The 25,738-nt window shown below is 43.9% G+C and overlaps 1 protein-coding gene across 1 annotated transcript; it reads left to right on the forward strand.

The window, feature by feature from the left end:
• The first annotated feature begins 8,568 nt into the window (after positions 1-8,568).
• On the forward strand, positions 8,569-25,463 carry LOC144610268 (WW domain-binding protein 1-like). Its single transcript, XM_078428859.1, has 4 exons — positions 8,569-8,724; positions 18,740-18,842; positions 20,207-20,368; positions 21,869-25,463. Exons 1-4 carry the CDS (start codon positions 8,641-8,643, stop codon positions 22,471-22,473), a joined length of 954 nt encoding a protein of 317 aa, XP_078284985.1. The 5' UTR covers positions 8,569-8,640; the 3' UTR covers positions 22,474-25,463.
• Positions 25,464-25,738: the final 275 nt, after the last annotated feature.

Here is a 25,738-nt window from a genome sequence, read left to right on the forward strand (position 1 = left end):
TCAGAACATGGTCAGAGCATAGGAGAGCAGCAGGAATCACAGAGCAGCAGCTGCGAGAGAGGACTCCCATCAGAGAGAGGAGGAGGACTTTGAAGTAGCAAAATTTGAGGAGAATGTGCTGTGGGGCAGTAACATGGAGACACATGTAACAATTATAAGGTCACAAGTGATAGGAGCAGAATTAGGCCATTCGGCCCATCAAGTCCACTCCACCACTCAATCATGGCTGATCTATCTCTCCCTCCTAACCCCATTCTCCTGCCTTCTCCCCATAACATCTGACAGTTGCTGGCATCTTGAGCAAGACAGAAAGTGCTGGAGAAAATCAGCAAGTCACACAGCATCCGTGGAGGAAATGAACAGACAGCGTTTAGGTTCAGGACCCTCTTCAGTCTGAAATGTCCAAAACATTGTCCGCCCATTTGCTTCCACAGATGCTGCCTGACCCACAAGAGTGAATCTTGATGCACAGCACCAACTAGAGGCCTTGTTGAGCACTGCAGGTCCCTTGGTCAGTTATGTCAGATGAGAAAAGGGACTGTTAGTTACTTAGGGACTGTGGCAAACTTAGTTAGAGTGTCTTTGGTTACATGATGTAACCATAAGATCAGAATTTCCTTCAATCTTCTTGCGTGGACCATGGTGAGCGGTTATTTATATTGTTGGAGAAGGATCGTGAATTTCCACTGCTGAGGAAATTAAACAACCAGATAGGTCTTTATAGTGTAAGAAAATAACTGCAGATGCTGGTACAAATCGAAGGTATTTATTGCACAAAATGCTGGAGTAACTCAGCAGGTCAGGCAGCATCTCAGGAGAGAAGGAATGGGTGACGTTTCGGGTCGAGACCCTTCTTCAGATAGGTCTTTATCATCATTTCATAATCACCATTGCTAACATAATTTATCTTTATTCTGCATTAACATAGACATAGAAACATAGAAAATTGGTGCAGGAGGAGGCCATCTGGCCCTTCGAGCCAGCACCGCCATTCATGGTGATCATGGCTGATCATCCACAATCAGTAACCCGTGCCTGCCTTCTCCCCATATCCCTTGATTCCACTAGCCCCTAGAGCTCTTGGGGCTCATTACTGCTTAAAGAAAGTTAATTTAATTTCCTCTGGTGCCTTGTTGTGTTTGACCATGTGTCCTCTGGATTACTAAGTCAAGAGAGAGTCAACTGAATACAGTGAACCTTCATTTTAACAGATTTCTTTGTAAGGGATTTTGGTTATTCCACTGACTTACTGATGGCTGCCCGTGCCGTCTATATCTCTGGTCTCCTGCTTGCAATACCCACCGCCATCACGAGTGCCACGACCGCCAATGCCACCACCACATCGCCCGTGCCAACCGCCACCACCGCCATCTCCCCGGCCGTTTCCATGCCGTATCTGCCATCACAACCACTGCCATCGCCAGATTGGCCGTGCCCACCATCATTGCTGCCACCATAACTGTAACCACCACTGTCACCACCGACCACACCCCCACCTCAATACCCTCCCCCTCCCCCTCCCCCAACCTCACCGCCACTGTAATCACCACTGTCACCACCAACCACACCACCAACCACACCCCCACCCACACCTCCACCCCCTCCACCGCCCCCACCCCCTCCCCCACCTACACCCCCTCCCCCACCCTCACCCCCACTGTAACTGTCACCACCAACCACACCCCCACCCCCTCCACCACCCCTCCACCACCCACACACCCACCCTCACCCCCACTGGAACCACTACCATCACCACCACCCCCACCCACACCCCCAACCCCACCCACACCACCACCGTCACCACCACCCCCACCCACACCCCAACCCCAACCCACCCCAACCCCCACCCACACTACCACCCCCTCCACCACACACACACCCTCCACCACCCTCACCCCCTCCCTAACCCTCACCCCCACTGGAACTACCACAGTCACCAACACCCCCACCCACATGTGGGAATGGAACTGGTGGGATTGCTCTGTTGAAAACTGGTTCCCTCTTTATAGACAATAGACAATAGGTGCAGGAGGAGACCATTCGGCCCTTCGAGCCAGCACCACCATTCAATGTGATCATGGCTGATCATTCTCAATCAGTACCCCGTTCCCACCTTCTCCCCATACCCCCTGACTCCGCTATCCTTAAGAGCTCTATCCAGCTCTCCCTTGAACACATTCAGAGAATTGGCCTCCACTGCCTTCTGAGGCAGTGAATTCAACAGATTTTTCTGGATTAGTGACTGAAAACATTGCAGGTTTCAGCACCTGCCGCTTGTACACAGTCCAACACGATGCAATTATATGCCAGAGTTTAATCCAGACAAGCATGAAATTACCACATTATTTCGCACCCCATTCATAATGTTAATCAATCCTCATGGAACTTACTAATTTTCCAATTTCAGGCTTGAAAACCATCCCATCCTTCATTCACTGTTATAGAATAATGAATAGGAAATCCAAAGAGGTATTTCTGCAAACAATATGACAAAATATTCATTAACACATGACCGGAATTTTATTGCATGCAGTTATTCATAAGACCACAGACGATACATCATAGAAGCAGAATTGGACCATTCGGCCCATCGAGTCTGCTCTGCTATTCTGCTATGACTGATTGATTTTCCACTCTCAACCCCAACCCTCTGCCTTCCCGTCACCCCAGATACCCTTACTAATCCTGAACCTATCAATCTCCACCTTAAAAATACCCTTTGACTTGGCCTCCACAGCCATCTGTGGCAATGAATTCCACAGATTCACCACCCTCCGGCTAATGAAATTCCTCCTCATCGCCATCTTAAAGGCACATCCTTTTATTCTGAGGCTGTGCCCTCTGGTCCTGGACTGTCCCACAAGTGGAAACATCCTCTCCACATCCACTCTATCCAAGTCTTTCACAGTTATAACATCAGAAAGTCATCTAGCATGGAAACAGGCCCTTCGACTTCCCCATGTCAAACAACGGGGCGGCACGGTGGCGCAGCAGTAGAGTTGCTGCCTTACAGCGAATGCAGCGCCGGAGACTCAAGTTCGATCCTGACTACAGGCGCCGTCTGTACGGAGTTTGTACGTTCTCCCCGTGACCTGCGTGGGTTTTCTCCGAGATCTTCGGTTTCCTCCCACACTCCAAAGACGTACAGGTATGTAGGTTAATTGACTGGGTAAATGTAAAAATTGTCCCTAGTGTGTGTAGGATAGTGTTAATGTGCGGGGATCGCTGGGCGGCGCGGACTTAGTGGGCCGAAGGGCATGTTTCCGTGCTGTATCTCTAAATCTAAACATGGTCCATTAAAACTAGTCCCCCTGCCTGTGTTTGCGCCATATCCCTCTAAACCTCCCTATTTCCTATCCATGTACCAGTCCAAATGTTTCTTAAACATTGTTTTCTAGTTTCTAGATTCACTTGATTTGTGCCTTACTAGTAGTTCATGCCAAGAAAATAGGGAGTTTGAGTATTTCTATCTGCCAAAATGTGAGAAACAGTGATAGTGTGGAGATGATGATGATTGTATGTCCCAGCTGAGCTTGTTCTTACAGATGGTGGGAACACATTTGGGACGTGACACTGGAGAAGCATTTCAAGTGGGAGTGACAGATGGTACATACAAAGATGGGTGAGGAAATTACTTTCAAAAGCATCAAATACCTTCATATAATTAAAACTATGGGCGGCACTACTAGCGGAGCAGTTATAGTGTTGTATCATTACGAAGACCAGGGTTTGGACCTGACTACTGCTGCTGTGTATGTGGGGTTTGTACATTCTCCCAGTAACCGTGTGAGGTTCCTCTGGGTGCAAAAGTTTCCTCCCACACTCCAAAGACATGCAGGTTATTGTCTTCTGTGAATTGTCCTTGGTGTGTAGGATTGAGCCACTGTAAGGGGTGATCGCCGGTCGGCATAGTCTTGGGCCGAAGGGCCTGTTTCCACACTGCATCTCTAAAGTCAAAATTCTAAAATAAAGTAAAATCTAAATTTAAAGAGACTTCCAATTACACATACCCTTCCCTGACAGAATTTCCAAAGAGGTCTACAGCCAATGAAGGGACTTCGAAACACCTTTGTCACGGTTGTAGAAATAACTTAACTACTTATTTATTGCAAGTTTTTAATTAGTTTTGTGTTGCAAACCTTATTCTGGGGTATTAGAAACTTCAGTCACCAAGGTAAACGATGGTAAAACATTGTCTCCAAAAGTGCTTTGAGTGATTGAGTAGAGTAGGGGGATCAAGAACCAGAAGACATAGATTTAAGGTGAGAGGGGAAAGAATTATTAGGAATCTTAGGGGCAACCTTTCCACACAGAGGGTGGTGGGTACATGAAACAAGCTGCCAGAGGAGGTAGTTGAGGCAGGTGCGACAACAACATTTCGAAGATACTAGACCAAGTGGACCCGTTGGGTCCAAACCTCTCCTGTATTGGTGCAACACCCTCCCCTCCCCCCCTCCCTGTCCCTCTCCCCTCCCTGTGCCTCTCCCCTCCCCCCTTCCCCTCCCCCCCCCCACTCCATCCCCCTCAACCCCCCTTATTCTCCCTCCTTCCCCCCCCCCAGGAGATAGATTTAAACTTTAAAATGTGAATAACTTTTAAAATATAACATCGATTTCAATGAAACTTCTTCCATTAGCACCAAAGGGACGACGGTGAGTAAGGTGGGCCTAAAATTGCACGCTATCATGTACCGTTTTGGCTGTAGTTCAGGAACAAACAAAGAAACAAATGAGAGTTTTAGTATATAGATTTGGACAGGTACATGGATAGGAAAGTTTAGAGGGATAGGGGCAAAATGTAAGTAGATGGGATGAGCAAAAATGGGGTATATTGGTCAGCATGGGCAGGTTGGTCAAAGGGCGTTCTTGTTTCTGTGCTCTATGACTGTGACTACATGGCTGATTGTCAGGGTCTTCTGCGTGTTCATACAGAAATATTAGTAAGTTCTTCAGCCACTAACCACATTTGATTTTATCTTTACACCACTGCTGTGATAAGGCGGAAGTGATACAAATGCAACAGTCATAAACTTTAATTCCGGTCTCTGAATCGTGAACATTTCTATGTACAGAATTAAAGAAGTGATACTTATTTCTGATTTCATTGGAGCTCGGCTAAAACAAATCTCCAGAAACAATCTGTGTTTTCGAAATAACCTCCTGTTGTCTCAAGGCTACACAGCATGTTCTGGTTCACAGTAGTTAGATTTTATGGTCTCGTAGGAACATGCTCAGGAACAATGGAATAATTCACTGCATCCGACTTGCTATAAAATACTGTTTATTCATTTCACCACAAACTAAATTGCAGATAGATTCATACACTCTTACAGCACCGATCTATTCCTCTCATGAGTTTGTATACCTCTATAAGATCTCCAGGTATTTATTCACAAAATGCTGGAGTAACTCAGCAGATCAGGCAGCATCTCAGGAGAGAAGGAATGGGTGACGTTTCGGGTCGAGACCCTTCTTCAGACTGATCTGTCGGGGTTGTTGCAAAGTGAGTGGAGGGCTGCACGTTCAGGAGGGGAGAGGTTGGAGTTAGTCAGGGGAGTGGAGAATTTGAGGCGGTTAATGTCACGCCGGCAGTTGGAGATGAAACGTTCTAGTGAGGGTAGTTGGCCAGCCGGGGGGGTCCACGAGGAGGGGGTCCGTTGGAGACAGGGGAAGGGGTCATCAGTGGGGGTGAGGACTCCTTCCCTTGGAAAAAGGCTCGGAGGCGGAGGCGACAGAAGAAGAGCTCCACGTCATGGCGGACGCGGAACTCGTTGATGTGGGGGCGGAGGGGAACAAAGGTGAGGCCTCTGCTGAGGACAGACCGTTCGGTGTCTGAAAGGGGGAGGTCAGGGGGGATGGTGAACACCCGGCAATTGTGGGGGTTGGGGTTGGATGAAGGCAGGGGGGCAGGCGGAGGTGGAGGGGATGTATGGTGAGGGGGTGGTGGGTTGACAGAGCAGAGGGGGGCATGAGGACCGATGTGGGGAGTAGTTAGGGTCGTCTGGCTAGAGGGGGAAGGGGGAGACCCAGTGGAAAACTTGCTGTGGTTACCTGTTGTAGGGGGTGGGCAGTAGGACCCAGCGGTGCTGTGGGGCTTTGCCTGTTGGGGGCTGTGGACCAAGCGTAGTGTCTGTGAGCCGGGTGGAGCTGCGATCCGTTGCTGGTCCTGGGAACCGGGTATAAGATCTATAAGATCTCCCCTCATCCTCCTGCGCTCCATGGAATAGAGAGAGACCCAGCCTACTCAACCTCTCCCTGTAGCTCACACCCTCTAGTCCTGGCAACATCCTCGTAAATCTTTTCTGAACCCTTTCAAGCTTGACAATATCTTTCCAATAATATGGTGCCCAGAACTGAACACAATATTCTAAATGCGGTCTCATCAACGTCTTATACAACTGCAGCATGACCTCCCAACTTCTATACTCAATACTCTGACTGATGAAGGCCAAAGTACCAAAAGCCATTTTGACCACCTTATCTACATGCGACTCGACCTTCAAGGAACCATGCACGTACTCCTAGATCCCTCTGCTCTACATTACTACCCAGAGGCCTACCATTTACTGCCATTGTTCATTGTCCCAAAATAATAATATAATAATAATATTCATTTATTGTCATTGCAACGAGTACAACGAAATTAAAAAACAGCCAATCCTGACGGTGCGTACAAACATATATGCAATAAATGCAAAAACAAATAAATACATAAATACAATTAAATTAAGTACAAGATTTTTTAACGGTGTTGCCTAGTGCACAGGTAGTGTTCAGTTCTCGTATGGCCCTGGGGTAACACCTCACACTTCTCTGTATTAAATTCCATCAACCGTTCCTCCGCCCACCTGGCCAATCGATCAAGATCTTGCTGCAATCATTCTGCAATCGCTCAGAACCATCTTTACTATCTGCAAAATCACTAACTGGCCTTGCTGAGGCAGCGTGGTGTAGTTGGAACCTAGATATCTGCCTCTGCCCACCTATGCTCTCTCACCACTGGGTACCTGTCCCAATAGAAAGTTGTGCCCATAAAGATGAGGTTGAATGGCATTGTTGTTTTCTCATAACAACTTTTCCATGCAACGGGCCAGGCAGCATCTACAGGATGAGTTATAACACAGAATTAGAGTGTGGCTTTCTCCTGTCCATGACGATTCTGTGCAACAGAGTTAACATTTCAGGCCGATTAACTTTTGTCAGAGACATGACCAAAGGTCGTCAATCGTGACATCAACTTTTTACAATAAATTCTGTCTGGATTGCTTAATATGTGCAGCAATTTCCTATTTCATGTTAAGTTTTCGCATTGTGGAATATCAAAAATCATAGCTCCTTAAAAGTATAAGATGAAGTAAGTTGCCTACAACTTCTGTTCAAAAGAAAACACTTCGGAAATGCACAAAAATGTTCATAAACATCTATCGAGAGTGCGAATAACATTCCTAAAACCTGTGACACTAACCATTTTCAGAGGTTTGAGTCAGATTCTAACTTGAGCAGAATTTTTGTGAAGTCCTATTGACTGTTAACGATGGTGACGATCGGTTTCAGCTGAACAGAGGAACGGATTGAACAAAGAAGTTCAAATATAAATATAAAGTTGTTGAAACTTTCTCATCAAAGTCTTCTGGAAAGGTTTGTTGAAACTTTCTCAAAGTCTTCTGGAAAAGTTTATTGAAACTTTCTCAAAGTCTTCTGGAAAGGTTTGTTGAAACTTTCTCAAAGTCTTCTGGAAAAGTTTATTGAAACTTTCTCAAAGTCTTCTGGAAAGGTTTATTGAAACTTTCTCAAAGTCTTCTGGAAAAGTTTATTGAAACTTTCTCAAAGTCTTCTGGAAAAGTTTATTGAAACTTTCTCATCGAAGTCTTCTGGAAAAGTTTATTGAAACTTACTCATCAAAGTCTTCTGGAAAAGTTTATTGAAACTTTCTCATCAAAGTCTTCTGGAAAAGTTTATTGAAACTTACTCATCAAAGTCTTCTGGAAAAGTTTATTGAAACTTACTCATCAAAGTCTTCTGGAAAGTTTTCCCGGGATGTTGGACAGGCCCTCTGTCCAAGAGACATGAGGAGGGGTGGGCGAACGTCTTCGGATTAACCAATAGCCGACGAGTAAACGCAGAGGGCGGGACCTGAGGGTGATTGATGTGGTCATGGACCAATGGCGGTGCAGTATTGGCAGCATCCGTCCAATTGGAGGTGGTGGGCAGGATCTGGTATATGATTGACACGGATATTGACCAATGGCAACGCGGTTCCAGGCAGCAGCCGGCCAATGGGAACAGGCAGAGGGCGGGCGGTGGGTGATTGATGCGGTATTGGACCAATGGGCGGGATCTGTGGGTGATTGACATAGGCCTGGGCCAATGGTTGTACAGTATTTGACAGCATCCGCCCAATGGGAGCATGCGGTGGGCGGGTGCTGGATGATTGATGTGGTATTAGACCAATGGGAGGTGGTGGGCGGGACCTGTGGGTGATTGACATAGATCTGAGCCAATGGTTGTACGGTATTTGGCAGCATCCGACCAATGGAAGCGGGCGGTGGGCGGGAGCTGGGGGTGATGGCGGCTGGGGTGGCAGAGGCGCGACGGGTAACGGGCAATAGATGAGCGTGGAGAGCGGCCGTGCGCCGGAGGCATGGAGAAGATGATAGTCGGGTTCCTCCTCTTCATTTCCCCGGCATTTCCAGTCGGCCCATCGCGGATGGAGCTGCAGGCTGAGGTACGGCGGGCCGGGGCCTACGCGAGGCGTCAGCAGGCGGGCTAGGCCGCGGGGGGCGGCAGTGAATGGGGGAGGCGGGGAGGGAGCTCTACCTGGCTCCGCAGGCACAGTCAGTGTGCTTGGAAAGGACCCACCCAAAGCTCGGCCCGAGGCCTGGAAGCGGGATGTTTGAATAAGTGTGTGTATAATATGTATGTATATGTGTATGTATGTATGTGTGCGTACATATGTGTGTGTATAATATGTATGTATATGTGTGTACATATGTGTGTGTATAATATGTATGTATGTGTATGTATGTATATGTGTGTGTGTACATATATATATATGTGTGTGTTTATGTATGTATATGTGTATATATGTGTGTATGTGTGTGTATGTATATGTATATGTGTGTGTATAATATGCATGTATATATGTATATATGTGTGTGCATACGTGTATGTATATGTGTGTGTACATATGTGTGTGTATGTATGTGTGTACATATGTATATGTGTGTGTGTTTATGTATGTGTATGTATGTGTGAATATATATGTATGTGTATGTTTGTATATGTATGTGTGTGTGTATACACTTGTTATATTGTTTACTGTACTACATTTACATTCTGTTGTGCTGCTGCAAGTTATGGGCGGCACGGTAGCGCAGCGGTAGAGTTGCTGCTTTACAGCGAATGCAGCACCGGAGGCTCAGGTTCGATCCTGACTACGGGTGCTGCACTGTAAGGAGTTTGTACGTTCTCCCCGTGACCTGCGTGGGTTTTCTCCGAGATCTTCGGTTTCCTCCCACACTCCAAAGACGTACAGGTATGTAGGTTAATTGACTGGGTAAATGTAAAAATTGTCCCTAGTGTGTGTAGGATAGTGTTAATGTACGGGGATCGCTGGGCGGCACGGACTTGGTGGGCCGAAAAGGCCTGTTTCCGGCTGTATATATATGATATGATATGACTCTTGAGATGTTCGGACCCTGTGGGGGCAGCAGCCAGTGGGTGTTAAAGTTATACAAATGGGGTGTTTCTTTACAATGAGCAGGATCTACAGATGCTGGTTTACACTGATGATAGACTCAGTGGACAGGCAGCATCTCAGGAGATAAGGAATGGGTGTGATCTGAAGAAAGGTCTTGACCCAAAATGTCACTCATTCCTTCTATCCAGAGATGTTGTGTGTCTGGCTGAGTTACTCCAGCATTTTGTGTCTATCTTGTTTCTAAGTTCTTTATGTCAAAAGTTGGTAAATACATGAAGCAAAACATCAAAATTAATTAAGAGAGATGAGAAACAATTATGGCCTAGTACAGATGTTGAAACAAAGAATTGCAGATGCCAGTTAATACACAAAAGGACACAAAGTTCTGAAGTAACTCAGTGGATAGTGGATGGATATGGATATATCCTTCACGTGGATAGTGTTTTCCAGAGATCCTGCCTGATCTGCTGTGTTGTACCAGCACTCTGTGTCCATATGCCTCAGTGGAACACAGGAGCAGGTCCTTTGCCATGGCAAGTTAATAGGACACAAACTGCTGTATTAATTCAATGGGTCAGTCAGCATCTCTGGAGAACATGGAAAGGTGACTTATGTAAACCTGCCTTGTTTCTACATGCTGCCAAGTTAAACAAATTTCCTCAGTTGACACAAGGAGCTGCAGATGCTGGTTTATATATTTTAAAAAACAAAGTGCTGGGTAACTCAGTAGGTCAGGTAGCATTTTTGGAGGATGTGCATAATCTCCCCTGCTTGTAGCTCCATATCCCTCTGTTCCATATCTAAAAACCTCTTAAATGCCCCCATTGTATCTGGTTGTATCACTACTCCTGGCAACATATTTCAGGAACACCATTCGATTTAAAAAAAACCTGTTCTGCTCACATCTGTTTAAACTTGCCCCCTTTTACCTAAAAGCTATGCCCTCCGGTCTTTGACATTTCACAACTTCCTAATGGTTTATTTCAAAATTGTGACTTGAAATGCACATTCATAAAGGAGAAGAGGTTTAATAGTGACTAGTACCAAGAAAGCTATTGTAGCGTCAAGTAGGATGAGGGATAGTGGGTGGAAGGGATGGTTACTGCCTGTGGTTTCCCCCACAAATTGTACGCTATTCTGGCTTGGAGCTACTTCCATTACTGCTGGGTCTGAACCCAGAACCTACCTGCCCAGTGGCACTGTGGGAGTGGCTTCACTGTGGGATGGCAGTGGTTCAAGAATGCAGCTGCCAAGTGCACTCAAGGGCAAGTTGAGTTGGACAATAAATACTGGCCTTGTCACCAGTGCCTAGATTTCGAAAATCAATGGAACAAATGCACTTTAAAAGTATATGGCAGGCTAATGGGTCTTAAGAATTTTTCCACACACTGTTGGAATACAAATTGTTTTTTAAAATACAGCAGAACATCATAACAAATTGGAAGGAGCATAACCCAACAAAATTAGATTTGGAACCGTGTAATAAACAGTGCGGAAAATTAGTAGATTTTTTAAGGTGTGTTTTTGAGGGAAGAAGGAATTTGGAGGGAATTGGCAAAATTGGGGTGTTGTCATTTAAAAGAACAGGAATGGTAGATCAATAGAAATTAGGAATACAGAAGAAGCCTTAAAACTGCAAATCTTTTGTGGTAGTCAGATATTAAAGAAGATGATTTATTTTTATTTCCTGAGATAAAAAATGAATCATCTTCTTTAATATCTTTATTTCCTGAAATAAAAAATGCAAGACCACTGACAGGAGGTAGTTATGCCAAAATGTTGTAAATTACTGATGTGGCCTTGGTATGATTATTGAGACATTCATCCTCTACCTGTTCCCCCTTGGTCAATTAATCCGCCGTCATGGTCTCAACTTCCACTGCTTCGCCGATGATATCCAGCTCCTCATCTCCACCAAGTCAATCTCCCCCACCACACTCTACACTGACAAACTGCATCACTGAAATAAAATCTTGGCTTCAATCAAACTTCCTCAAACTCAATTGCAACAAATCTGAAATCATCATCATTGGTCCAAAAACGCTCACCAAATCCACCCAAAACTTCATCCTCAACATTGATGGTCTCCCAGTATCCACCTCACCTCACATCCGGAATCTTGGAATCATCCTTGATCAAACCCTCTCCTTCGACAAACACATCACAAAGACAGCCTTCTTCCACCTCAAAAACATTGCCCGTCTCCGTCCATCCCTCTCCTCCACAGCTGCAGAAACCCTCATCCACGCCTTCATCACCTCCCGTCTGGACTACTGCAACAGCCTCCTCTATGGCGCACCCTCAAAAATCATCAATAAACTTCAATACATTCAAAACTCCGCTGCCCGTCTACTCACACACACCTCGATCCGTGACCATATCACCCCCGTCCTTTATAAACTCCACTGGCTCCCCATCCCCCAGAGAATCCAGTACAAAATCCTCCTCATAACATACAAAGCCCTCCATAACCTGGCCCCATCCTACCTGACCGACCTCCTCCACAGGCACACTCCCACCTGCACCCTCCGCTCTGCCGCTGCCAATCTCCTATCCCCCCACATCTGGACCAAACTCAGATCCTGGGGGGACAGGGCTTTCTCCATCGCTGCTCCCACCCTATGGAACTCACTACCCCAAACCGTTAGAGACTCCTCCACACTCACCACATTCAAAACATCACTGAAGTCTCACCTGTTCAGTACTGCCTTCAACCACTGAAGGTCACCTCACCTTCTGTCTCCTTTCTCTGTTCATTTATTTATTTACTTATTTATCTATTTATTAATTTCCCTATGTTCTCAAAATCTCTGTAAAGCGTCTTTGAGTATATGAAAAGCGCTATATAAATAAAATGCATTATTATTATTATTATTATTCTGCCATTGTGTATTAGAGTCATAGGTGATATATTATAGTAATTGAAGTCCTATCTTCAATAATGATCATGGAACGATGAGAGTTATTGTCACAGGTGTCAAGGTGGTCCCCCATTGACACAACCACTTCCAGCCTCATTTCCTAAATGGAGGTCAGGTGTAATCCCTTCTCGAGTAAGGCTACAGAAAACTTTCCTGGACACCTAACATTCTATCCCATCTAATCCCTTTGCACTAAGGCCATCACTGTCATTATTGGGCACAATATAAATCAACTATTACAAAGGAGGAATGAAGATTGTTTGTAATGTTAAACTACCCAAGCGAAATATGAGGTGCTGTTCCTCCTGTTTGCATGTGGCCTCATTCTAGCAACGGATGAGTTGTTTTTGGTTGTAACCCATGTAGTCTTCTCATCAAGTAAGGTTATTTTTTACAGTGTGTTTCAAAAGAGAAAAGAGATGCAGTCAAGACCCATGCTCTGGTATTGCATGCTGGAATATCTTCAATTTTTGGGGTGTGTATTTTGGGGCAAGTGGCATTTGAGGAGGATGCAGGAGCTAATGTCAGGGTTTGAAATGATGGGGCAGAGTTGTTTTTTTTCTCAGCTGGAGGCTCTTGAATTACAGGTCATAATTAGAAGATAAGATGGCAATTATTAAAGACACGTGATGATAAAGGGAATGTTCTTGTCTTCCAATTTCTTTTTAAACCAAAGGTTTGTAGGTTCTCATTTCTTACCTGATCCACAATGGAACTGAGTTGCGGCCTGAAGGAAATTGACAGATCTGGAAGTTGAGTTACTGGTGAAGTAACACATAGACAAGTGGCGGCGCCTAACGGCTGCGGCTCGCTAGCAGTCTGTTCGTCTTTTTTTCCTTTTTTTTTTTTGTGTGTCGGTGTTGGGATGGTTTTTGGTTTTTTTTTGGTTGTGTATGTGTGGGGGGTGGTGGTGTGGGTGTGGGGGGGGGGGGTGGGGGAAACCTTTCTCTTTTAGGTCTCTTCCTCATGGCGCAGGGTGCGGCTCGGCCGCGGGGCCTAACATCGCCCGGTGCGGCTCGGCCGCGGGGCTTTTCATCGCTGGTGCGGCTTGGCCGCTGGACTTAACATCGCCCGGTGCGGCTTGGCCGCGGGGCCTTCCATCGCCCGGTGCGGCTCGGCCGCGGGACTTAGCTGCGCAAGGCTCGGTCGCGGGGCCTTCCATCGCCCGGTCAGCCGCGAGACGTTTCAGCGCCCGGTGCGGCTCGGCCGCGGGGACTTCCATCCCCTTGTGGGGACTGTGCGGGTCGGTCGGGGACGAGCTGTCTGTCCATGGGCGTGGGGAAGAGAGTGGAAGTTTTGTTGCCTCCATCACAGTGAGGGGATGTTTGGAGTCACTGTGATGGACGTTTGTGTTGGGGTTATGTGTCTTGTGTTCTTTTTTGTGTATGACTGCTATGTAGTTTCGTTCGGTACCTCGGTACCGAATGACAAATAAAGCTCTGTTGTTGAACTGTTGTCCTGTTGACTAGTGGAGCAATCTTGATGGACAAATAGTTTGCTCCTGCCATTGTCATCTCTGATCTAAGACAGGAAAAGTGAAAACATTACATTGGATCTCGGTTTCAACTTGGGGACCAATCTAGAATTCCTATTCTGAATTGTTTTCAAGCTACTCAACTTGAAGTGTGTGTTTTCTTTTAATGCTGTCAGTGTCTTGCCTCCTTAATTATACTTGATTATCTCTAATGGGCAGGCCAACTATTTGCATGCCTGATACCAGACTCCTGAAATAGACATTTTATTCTGAGCTATGACACAGGAAGAAATGACTAGGGGGATGCAGTAAATGATGTGAAAATATTTTCCGTCACCGTGCCGATAGTCTCATTCCTACTGACCAGTGGGTATACCCATCCCAATACTGCTTTAAATAGAAGAGCATTCAGGAAGGTGTTGAGAGCCTCAAAATCATTTGCTCTGAGTGCACAGAAGCCCAACATAAATGGTGGAACGAATCTTACAACCACCTCTTGCCCCACCTGTGACAGTTCAACCCTTGGAACCAAGGGACTGCTTGGCTGTTTCTTCATTAAAGGACCTATAAATGCTTGTCTTGTGATGGTTATTGTTACCTATAGACTAGGAGGACGTAGCATACGATGGAGAGTACTTGAGATTAAAATTTATTTTCAATCTGAGCAGTGGTGTGGTGTGCCACTGGGCAGCCATCTTGTACAGGATCATTTAAGTTATATATAGCACAGTGAGCAGTGTTTGATGAACTTGTTGAAGTAATTTAATCATGGTTGTGATGCTGAGTGAATATCAGCAGAGACCAGGGATAAAATTACTGCTCTGATCTTACGGATGTTTATTTAATTTTAGTTTATATTCTGACTGAGTGTGCCTCGCTAAATTCTGTGCAGGGAACATGAGGCTAAAGTTCTCGTAGAAACATAGAAAAATAAGTGCAGGAGTTGGCCATTTGGCCCTTTGAGCCGGCACCGCCATTCAATATGATCAATCTGATCCTCTAAAACCAGTACCCCGTTCCTGCTTTTTCTCCATAATCCCTTGATTCCTTTAGCCCTAAGAGCTAAATCTAACTCTTAGATGCTTCATTATTGTAACCGGGCATTTTGATCTCTAAGCTGCCAAAATGTTTTTTAAAGGAGGTGAGTAGAGCAGTTTTTGTTTGGTTTGGTGAAAACGATCATCTGCACAAAGGTGCTTCATTTAGGTAGGAAGATAGTTAGGGAAGAGACAAATCTCCCTTTTCCTTCTGACTCCTGAATAGACAATAGGTGCAGGAGGAGGCCATTCGGCCCTTCGAACCAGCACCGCCATTCACTGTGATCATGGCTGATCATCCACAATCAGTACCCCGTTCCTGCCTTCTCCCCATATCCCTTGACTCCGCTATCTTTAAGAGCTCTATCTAACTCTTGAAAGCATGCAGAGAATCGGTCTCCACTGCCTTCTGTGGCAGAGAATTCCCCAGATTCACAACTCTCTGGGTGAAAAAGTTTTTCCTCATCTCTGTTCTAAATGGTCTACCCCTTATTCTTAAACTGTGGGCCCTGGTTCTGGAATTCAATGGTCTAGAAAATGAAAGTTAATCCTCCTTTATCCCTTCTTGTTTACGGTTACTCCCTTTACTGTGGCACCTTGCCATTCGCGTTTTATCACACACCACCATCTCTGATCACATTTGTATTCCTCACCTCTTGCCTTCTCCTTTCTAGCGTCATCTTTCTTGTCTTATGAGTTCATCTTATCTGGCAAATTGACATCTCCCAACTATATTAAACAGTTAATCATAAAAGTTAATGTGATAAACTGTTCCCTCTGCACAAGAACAAAATATCAATATCTCTAATTAACTATATCAGTTAATAGCATAGATTCTCACAAGCACTATTCTCCTCTTTATCTCTGTACCGTCCACTCCCCTGACATTAATCTAAAGAATGGGCTCGACCAGACTGAGTGATCAGAGATGGCTGTCTGAGTTACTCCAGCATTTTGTGTCTACCTTCTCTTTCAAGTCTGCCATCATTTCAGGCTTCTTTGAAGACCCATCTTTAGGCTCTTTTCTGAATATATTAAAGTGGAAACTACTTGGGTGGGATTGCATTTCCTTTGGGGGTTTTGTTTAATTGGCTACTTGTTGCTAAACAATCATTTCATAATTTATGGACTTGGTTTTGTGTCCTAGATTCACTTTTGCATTCCACTGTTATTGCACAACTCTTAATCTGCAACTAATTTGCTAGTAACCTTGAGACCAGTTACTGAATGTAGTGGTAACTTTTGTATACAATTGAAATAATTTGATAAATGTTGAGTTTATCCTAATCTAGTCCGTGGTTGTAAAAGAGTTAAATATTTTTAGTCTTGCATTTTAAAGTTGCTATGCAATCAGATTCCAATTCTGAGTGAACTTGGCCAAAATGAGTGTCAGTTTATTTGAGGGTGGGGAATGGTGGCTGCTTTTGAGACTCGTGTGCCGGGGCAGCAGGGCAAAGGCCGCAGACACCAACAGAATGAACAAACTTATCAGGAAGGCTGGCTCTGTCCTGGGGGCGGAGTTGAATTTATGGGAGGTGGTCTTGGAGGGGAGGATGCTCCTCAAACTGCAGAGCATCCTGGACAATACAGCTCACCCCCTCCATGACACACTGGGACAGCCTGAGGTGTACCTTCAGTAACAGACTGGTTCCACCAAGATGCAGTACAGAACGCCACAGGAGATCCTTCTTCCATGTGGCTATCAAACTGTATAATTCCTCCCCCTTCTGTGGCAGCATAGACTGACTTCCCCCCCCCTCCCCCCCCCACCCAAATCTTTGCACATCCCAAATCCTTTCCACTCGTCACTTTAATTTAATGTTTCATGCATCTTGTGTTTTATGACTTCGCAGATCAATTTCCCTCCTGGAATAAATAAAGTTCTATCGTATTGAAAGACAGGTGCAAAAGCACAGGGTGTTGTTCACAAAATTAACTAATTTGGTAACCAGGGTAGGGCATCGGTTTAATTCAATGTGTTGAGTGTAAAAGGTGGCTATTCTAGGTTTAACAAAAAAGCTCAAATGAAGGACCCACAAGAATGTGTCACAGTCATCTGGAACAGAACCATGAAATTCTTACTTGCTACAGATTTACAGGCCCATTAATGCAATAACATAATAAATAATTTATTGTATTACTGATAACTAGAATTTTAAGTGACCAGACCATATTAGTGCAAACCAAAGAGTGTAATGTAATGGAGCCAAAGCAAGTAGTGCCTTATTGCTGAGGTAGGGTGATTCTTGGGGTTGCCCATTGTGGCTCAAGAGTCTGATGTTTGATGGGAAGAAGCTGTCTTTGAACTTAGAGGTCACAGTTCTCAGGCTGCTGTACCACCTTCCTGATGTTAGCAACAAGATGAGCGTGGCCAGGTTGGTGTGGATCTATGGTAGCACTTCCTTCAGGTCCCTTCAGTGGTGGGAAGGTCAGTACCGGTGGGATGGAGCGAGCAATGTCCTCTTTCTGCAGCATTCTTTGTTCCTGGGCATTTCAGTTGGCAAAGCAGGCTGTGCCGCATCCGGTCAGTCTGCTCGCTGCCATGCACTTGTAGATGTTCGGTAGTGTTTGACAACATGCTCAATCTCCCCAGTCTGAAGAAGTCGAGGCGTTGATGGGATTTCTTTATGATTGCATCGATGTGCTGGGCCCAGAGCAGATCATTAGAGATGTGCATGCCAGGAAGTTTTAGCTGTTGAATCTCTCCACTGCCATCTTGTCAATGAAGAGAGGTTAATGGATTCTTGTCTTTCCCTTCCTGAAGTCAACAGTTGGTTCCTTAGACTTGCTGGTGTTTAGAGGAAGATGATTGTTTTCTTACCATTCAGATTATCAATCTCTCCCGTACTCTTTGTTACCTGTTACTTGATTTTATGACTGAGTGTTCTCGAGTCTTATGACTATGTCTGAGTGATCAGAGATGGCTGTCTGATGTGGAAGAATGAGAATACAGAAGCACCCGGGTCAAAGGAGTTCCTGAAAAACAATGACGATCAGCGTGCAATGGGTATGCTTGGTGAGAATGTCATTGAGCAAGAGAATGGAAGTGTCACATTGCTGGTAGAAAGGACAACTGAGTGGTTCTGAATGCTGAGAGAAATAAATGTATTCTTCTCACTTAAGCATACAAGAACATCCAGATTTGGAATGTGTTGAAACGGTTCTTCAAAAGGATCAAATACATTGTGACTTTGGTCAATAAAATGATGTATAAAGTTGAATAAGAAAATAACTGCAGATGCTGGTACAAATCAAAGGTATTTATTCACAAAATGCTGGAGTAACTCAGCAGGTCAGGCAGCATCTCAGGAGAGAAGGAATGGGCGACGTTTTGGGTCGAGACCCTTCTTTCCAGCCTACAATTCCCAGCATTCCATCCAAGAACTTGCAGTGACATTTGCATCTTCCTTGTTGCTTTATAAAATATTCATTTTGTGTTGGTCAATTCTTTTAATTATTTGAGTTTTTTCCAGGTTTTGTGTGTTGGATATATTTAAAAGATCATTTCTCTTGATATAATCTTTTGAAACAAGTTTTCACTATCTTCACATTTCATTTCTTCCTTTTGACTGAGTTGACGTGTATTGTGAACTGTTTTTATTCTTTAGGCCAAAGAGCTCTGCTTTGCAGTGAACAACGAGCCTTACTGGTGTGAAACGGGGTACTGCTGTGGCGAGACGGAATGTTGCACCTACTACTACGAACTGTGGTGTAAGTTTCTAGACGAGCAACAGCATCCTGTTATAGCATTGCCTGCTTAATATTTTTTGGATGAGCAAAGTTAATGAAGATCGCAGATAGTTAGCCCCATTCCAGGACAAGACTTACAATACTTCAGTCAGTAGTTGTTGCACTTAAGGGCACTTAAGTGTGTTATTGCTACCCCTGCACAGTGTTTCAGTTCCTTCACGCCGTGCATCCAATGGAATGTTTTCTACATGTTATATCCCTGCCCTATGCCTCTGAGACAACCTTTATAACGACAGGCAGTGAGTGCCATGTCCTGGATAAAATGGAGAAGCTAGGCAGGTCTATATTGGAGCACTTTATTTTTTATCTGGACTGACTTTAAGTAATGCTGAGGGACCCCTGCATTGTTAGAGGTGCCATCTTCGCGATGATGTACTAAATCTAGACTTATTTATTCCACTTTTTAGACAGATCTTTCATAACCCATGGCATAATGTAAAAAAAGTCATATTTTTAGTTTTTATAAATTTTGGTGATTTTAATTTATCAAAACCCTCGGCCAAGACACTGTTACAGAATCTATTACATTTGTCTGTACGAGGACGCGTACACTTTTACTGCCTCCTCCACTTCCCCATGGAGAGGTGACATCTCTAATTAACAGTGCTGCAATTGAACATTAACCCAGAATTTGCACTAAAGCCATGGAGAGAAGCTGATATCTTCAACCTCCCTTGGGCAAGGCCCACTTTCCACCATTTTGCCTTTTAATTTGGCCTCTTTGGTAAACTGGTCAAAAATACTATATTTGAACACCTGCATCCTCCAGTCTCTTGTGGGTTGCCAAAACAATATTGAAGACAAATGATGATTTGCCCTGTGAATATGCTGTATTGGTATATAATGGTATGTGTTACACCATTGGAGTTAGATTTAGAGATACAGCGCAGAAACAGGCCCTTCAGCCCACCGGGTCCGCGCCGCCCAGCGATCGCCGCACATTAACACTATCCTACACCCACTAGGGACAATTTTTACATTTGCCCAGCCAATTAACCTACAAACCTGTACGTCTTTGGAGTGTGGGAGAAAACCGAAGATCTCGGAGAAAACCCACGCAGGTCACGGGGAGAACGTACAAACTCCGTACAGTACAGCACCCGTAGTCAGGATCGAACCTGAGTCTTCGGCGCTGCATTCGCTGTAAGGCAGCAGCTCTACCGCTGCGCCACCGTGCCACCCCACAAAGTTGATGATTCCAGCTGTACAAGTCAAAGAACTTGGTCGTTGCAGAACTGACTTAAACCGTAATGATTCACACACATTATCTTGTGCAAATAAAATGCAACTCTGAATGCTGCCACCTTTTATTTAATTTATCGCAGGGTTCTGGTTGGTCTGGACTATAATCATCATGCTTAGCTGTTGCTGTGCTTATCGCCATCGGCGGGTGAAACTCCGACTACAGCAGGAGCAACGACAGAGGGAGATCAGTTTGATGGCCTACCAGGGTGCCAGCACCTACTCAACACAACCACTGGATTTAAGTGAGCATGCTACTTTTATTCAATCATTGCAGAGATACATCATTGTGCAACAATGTAAGTGCTAAATCAAATTTTAAAATTATATTGATAAATTAGAATATGCTGGAGTGTATAGGTATCAATGTAAAAATGACCTGCTCTAATTACAAAGGGCATTGGTCAGATCGCACCTGCAGTAAGAGTACTTTTATATTCCTTTAAATTCTTTTGTGAAGGAGCAATAGATTTACTTTGGAGGTAATTGTTAGAAAGATCAGTGGGTAGATTCCTCGGGTAAAGGAGTAGCCTTATGAGGAATGATTGGTGTTTGTAAGAATGAGGTGATATAACTGAAAGGAAGGAATCAAAGCAAACAATCACTGATGCTGGCAATCTGAAACAAAGGTTGAGTGGGTTTGATAAAATATCTGAGTGGTTGTATCACCTCGTGGGAAAATTTACAACTGGGGGAAATTAGCTCAAAATAATGGGTCATCCCTTAACATTAGTGGCGAGGAGAATTTCTTCAGCGGCTTGTGAATTCTCTACCTCAGTAGGAGCTGAGCGACACTGACTAGTTAATTATCCTATTAAATAGCAGGTATCACAGAAAGCTGGAGTAACTCAGCGGGTCAAGCAGCATCTCGGGAGAGAAGGAATGGGTGACGTTTCGGGTCAAGACCCTTCTTCAGACTGATCAGTCTGAAGAAGGGTCTTGACCCGAAACGTCACCCATTCCTTCTCTCCTGAGACGCTGCCTGACCCGCTGAGTTACTCCAGCTCTTTGTGGTACCTTCAATTTGTTCCAGCATCTGCAGTTATTTTCCTTATTAAATAGCAGAGTGGGATCTGCAGGCAGTGTCCAAAACAGCAGGTCTGTAACAAAAAGTATATTCATGTTTTTGGTGTCACTTTTAAGACTAAAGAAAAAGGTGTTCAAAAGGTGCGGACTTGTGGACTTGTGCTGTTTGTTTCTGAATGGAGAGCTGAAAGAATTGGTTGCTTTTTTTCTTGCTGCTATTGTGCTACACCTGCTATGGTAGGTACTGAAATGATCCTTTGTTCTCCAATACTTAACTTCGAGTACAATTATGGTCAGTGCAGCAATAGTTTAATTTAGACACACAGCATGGAAACACGCCCTACGGCCCACCGAGTCTGTGCCGACCAGTGGTCACCCACACACCAGTGTCTAGTCCCACACACTAGGAACAATTTACAGGAGCCAATTTACCTACAAACCTGCACGTCTTTGTAATGTGGGAGGAAACCAGAGTACACGGAGAAAACTCGCATGGTCACGGGGAGAACGCACAAACTACGTACAGACAGCACCCATAGTCGGGCATCGAACCCGGATCTCTGGCGCAGTAAGGCAGCAGCTCTACTGCTGCGCCACTCTGCTGCCTCCACTGGGTCGCCCCACATATATATTTAACACGTCCCATACTTAACTAAAATGACAAGTCATGGGGCAACAGTTGCATTTCACCAGTTAATTCTTTGTTTTCCCCCATTTAGGGTTCTGGGCAAACTGTAAGCTTCCAGACTACGAAGAGGTGGCCGGCCACCCACCCACACCCCCTCCCCCCTACACTGAATTACAACAGCAAAACGCACAAACCTCGAGCCAAGAAAATGCAGTTGTGGAGAGCCAGCCTGCGCTGCCAGAGTCCGCAGACCCGGTGCAAGAGGAAGAGCCAACAATGCAAGAAGTGGAGTCCAGCTCATCTCCTTGTCAACAGGAAGAGGAGCATGGGGTGCCTGATGCCTCCGTCGACAGCTCTTCCAGTGAGCAAGTAAACGGTGATATCATTCAAAATGAGGAATCTGCTGATTTTAAGACCTTGGAGATGGATTCCCATTTGTGTGATCAAGGGGAAACGAAGGAAGATAACTCCTCGCGGCAGAGACGGATCACTGGAGACTCTGGCATAGAGGTGTGTGTCTGCCAAATGGACGAGGACCCTTACCATGAGGAGGTGGGGCTGATGGATGGTGGTGCCCAAGGGTGTTGTGAACCCCAGTCATCCTGCAACTCGCAAGTCTTCAAACACGCTCAAAACATGCAGCCGAAACAATGTTCTACAAAGGAACCTGAGGAAAAGAACAGTGACACAGCGTAAATGTGCCAATGTTACTGGTACTCTAGTTGAACAGATGGTGCAATCTATGACTGCTGACTGTTAAGCATTAATTCTGGGCTTGCAAAATTGCAAAATGTTTTCCATAAGGTGCCCCAAGTAAATCAGGTGAAAGATGCAGTCTATAGACACAGTTGTGTGATCTGTGTAGGATTTCACAATTGGATGGCCTGCAAATAGTCCAGATTTCATGTTGGCATTTTTAAAAAATGTGGTAGCAATATAATGCGTTGATAATTTTCAAACCTTTGTCATTGGAGCCTCTTATTGGAAAAATTTGAGGTTTGTTTTGCCATTTGAAGCAAACTCACTCCGTTTTTGTTTTAAACTTTGTAATGGTGGGAGCCTTTCTCTAACCTCCAAGTTCATTTAGAGTGGAAATTGAATCTTTTGGCCAGACCTCTTCCATTGCTGTTGTGTATTTTTTGGGATGTGCAAGAGTTTCTCAGGCTACTTTAACTAAAGATATCATTGATCATCCTCCTTGCAGTGTGAATGTTGCTTCCTATAGAGTTCTGGGCTAAAGGCCTGCCTCGAATTGGCTGGTCAGTGCAGTATGTGGTGAGTCTGTGCCCTGTGGTGCAGCATGTTAACTGCCATAACCCAGCAGTTTTTCATTGCTCGAGTAATTTATTAAAAGATGAATATGTTGGATTGCCACATGTTGCCCATCTGAAACTCCCCTGCTCCTGGTTATTTCTTTAAACAGGAGGCTTAGTTTTAATAAAAAGGTGTTTAGACTGCACTAATGCATTGCACATTTAAGTACGTTTACTTTTGAGTTTAATTTTAGATTTGGCATTAAGTATATTTCTGTGGTACTTTGGTACAAGGTTAACTAAACAAAAACTTTTTACCATTTGAATGATGATGTGCTAAAAGATATACCAATCCTTTTGTTTTCACACTAGGTATAGCATCTCCATTTTTTAAAAAAAAGCCAAACTTGAGGCAATCAGTTGTAGGGTAGTTGTACAGTTTATATCAGAAGCAAGGAAGTATTAGATGTCCACTGTGTTTTGCAGGTATCCTGCCAATTGATGCATAACCTGTGTTGATACTGGGATTCCAGCGACGCAGGGTGTTTAATATTTTCATCTAAATCATGAAAAGTATGCAGTAGTTATGCTCCCCATGCTTCTCTTTGGGCTAAGAACAGTTTGGACTATATAGACATTGAAATACTGCCAGGTACAGAAATGTTTCTATGGGGCAGCAACTGAAGACGTTAATAATTGACAATGTTAATACATTGGCTCGAGTGTTGTTTCTCCCATTGAAAATGTAGGCAATAACCCTGTGAAACTTTATTTCAGCCTTTGGATAGTTATAACAATTTTAAGTCAACGTTGAGTAGGAATGTACAACCTTAAGTACTTCAATTTACTTATTCCAGTTTGGAAGGTGGAAGGCATTCAGTATATCTAGTTACGACTTGATTGCATTGAAATAAAATAAAAAAGCATTGCAAGACCTATAAGCAAAAATAGAATTTTCCTAAAAATTAGACTCTAAACTTTCAATTATGTGATACTGCAGTTTGGGAATATTCTCTGTGGATTCTGCCAGACCTGTATTTTCTGTTCCTCCTTCCATTAAAAAAAATAACGAAAAGCCAGTCTTGTAACTAAAATGGTGCTAAACATATATAATGGAAAAGTAAAAGAAGTTGAATAAAACATCATGTTTTAAAAAAAAAGATAAAGCAATCGTAAATGCACAAGAATAAATCTGTCTATAGCTTTATTACTGATGACTTGGTCTTTTGTTTATAAAATATTTAATAGAAGGAAGGGCAGAAGAATAATTGATGCCTTGCAAGGAATTGAAATGTTCTAAAAAGGCAAGAGGATCCTGGGAGGTACAAGTGGTGAGTTTAAAATAAATCATCAAGTTAGATGTTGATTATAGCGCAATAAAATGAGCAAGAAGTGGACCACATTGTTTCAGTGTGCACTCTAAACGCAATAAGTTATTGGTTGATAAGTTACAGTCTGTCAAAATTGAAAAGCCGCATCTGCAACAGGTATTTAATAATGAAATACAGTCCCCCTGGAAACGTTTTTGTTCAGTGCTATAGTAAAGTGGGTAAAATTTGCACTTGCAGCTCGAGTGTAACTCCTCAGTATAGACTCTAATTCTGGGGGAGAAGAGAAAGCAGCTTCTGTGAACTGGCCTGCCAATGAATGACATTGAAAGCAGTTAGAGACTATTTAAATTGTACAACAGGCCCTTCAGCCCACCTGATCTGTGCTGACAATGTTTGATGAAAGATGAAGTGAAACAAAATGTAGCTATTACATGAAACGGAACTTGAGAGTTTAAGCAATCCAACCTGGTTGCCAGTTTTGTGACCTGTGGATATGAACAGCAATTTAACAAAAAATCTCTTTTGAACAAAGACAGTGACGTCTTGAGGCTGTTACATGTTGATATTTATAAATTATTGGGAAATAAGTTAACAAAACTAAAGGACTCCCCCTAAATTGGCTCAGGAGAACTTCAAAGGCTGGTTAGATGGGAGAAATAGCACATTGTGGCCATACTGTTATTAAGGAGGAAAAAAAAGATGATTGTAAACATTTCTTTTGGGTAAAGAATTACATAATACAATGAAGGATTGAAAGGGACGGTTGTAATTTCAAGGTTTTGAACATTCACACCTGAGCAAAATAGAAAATAGAAATAATTAGCCTGAACTTGGGAGAGCAGATGATACAGGCAATTGAACAATTCTTTCAATGACTTTTTATGTAAAGAATTGGTTGTCCTTTAAAATATTATTTTAAAGGGAGGTCACTTTTGCAGTCACGGAGTACTGTTATATTTTGATGCCTTTTTAATATGAAACATTTTAATTTTGTAATTTGATAGGGACACTGATAGAAATGCATGTTCTATGGTGTGATTTCATTGTACTCTGAATTATAGTGCTGAAGTCTTTTATATATTAAATAAATGAAAACTTTCTTTGCTGCTACTTGCAATTATGAATTGAGTTATTTTTATCACATTAGGATTTGATGACAAGCGGTCCTATCTGATTCTGGGTGTAGTTATGAAACCAATGAAAAATATGTTGGGATGGACACCGATCAGCTAAAACATTATAACCACCTGCCTAATATGCTGTTGGTCCTCCGTGTGCAGCCCCATACGCAGCAGGGTGCGATGCACTGTGTATTGTGACACATTCCTCTCGTGACCACCATTAACATTTTCTGTGACTTGTGCCACAGTCGACCTT

The sequence above is a fragment of the Rhinoraja longicauda genome, chromosome 36 (genome assembly GCF_053455715.1).
Source record: "Rhinoraja longicauda isolate Sanriku21f chromosome 36, sRhiLon1.1, whole genome shotgun sequence".
NCBI classification, from domain to species: domain Eukaryota; kingdom Metazoa; phylum Chordata; class Chondrichthyes; order Rajiformes; family Arhynchobatidae; genus Rhinoraja; species Rhinoraja longicauda.

Excerpts from the sequence above, each read along its gene's own strand:
- LOC144610268 (XM_078428859.1), top strand. The coding sequence starts at position 8,641 with ATGGAGAAGATGATAGTCGGGTTCCTCCTCTTCATTTCCCCGGCATTT. Across the intron at positions 8,725-18,739 it reads GGATGGAGCTGCAGGCTGAG|GCCAAAGAGCTCTGCTTTGC; the intron begins GTACGGCGGGCC and ends TTTATTCTTTAG. Across the intron at positions 20,369-21,868 it reads AACACAACCACTGGATTTAA|GGTTCTGGGCAAACTGTAAG; the intron begins GTGAGCATGCTA and ends TCCCCCATTTAG.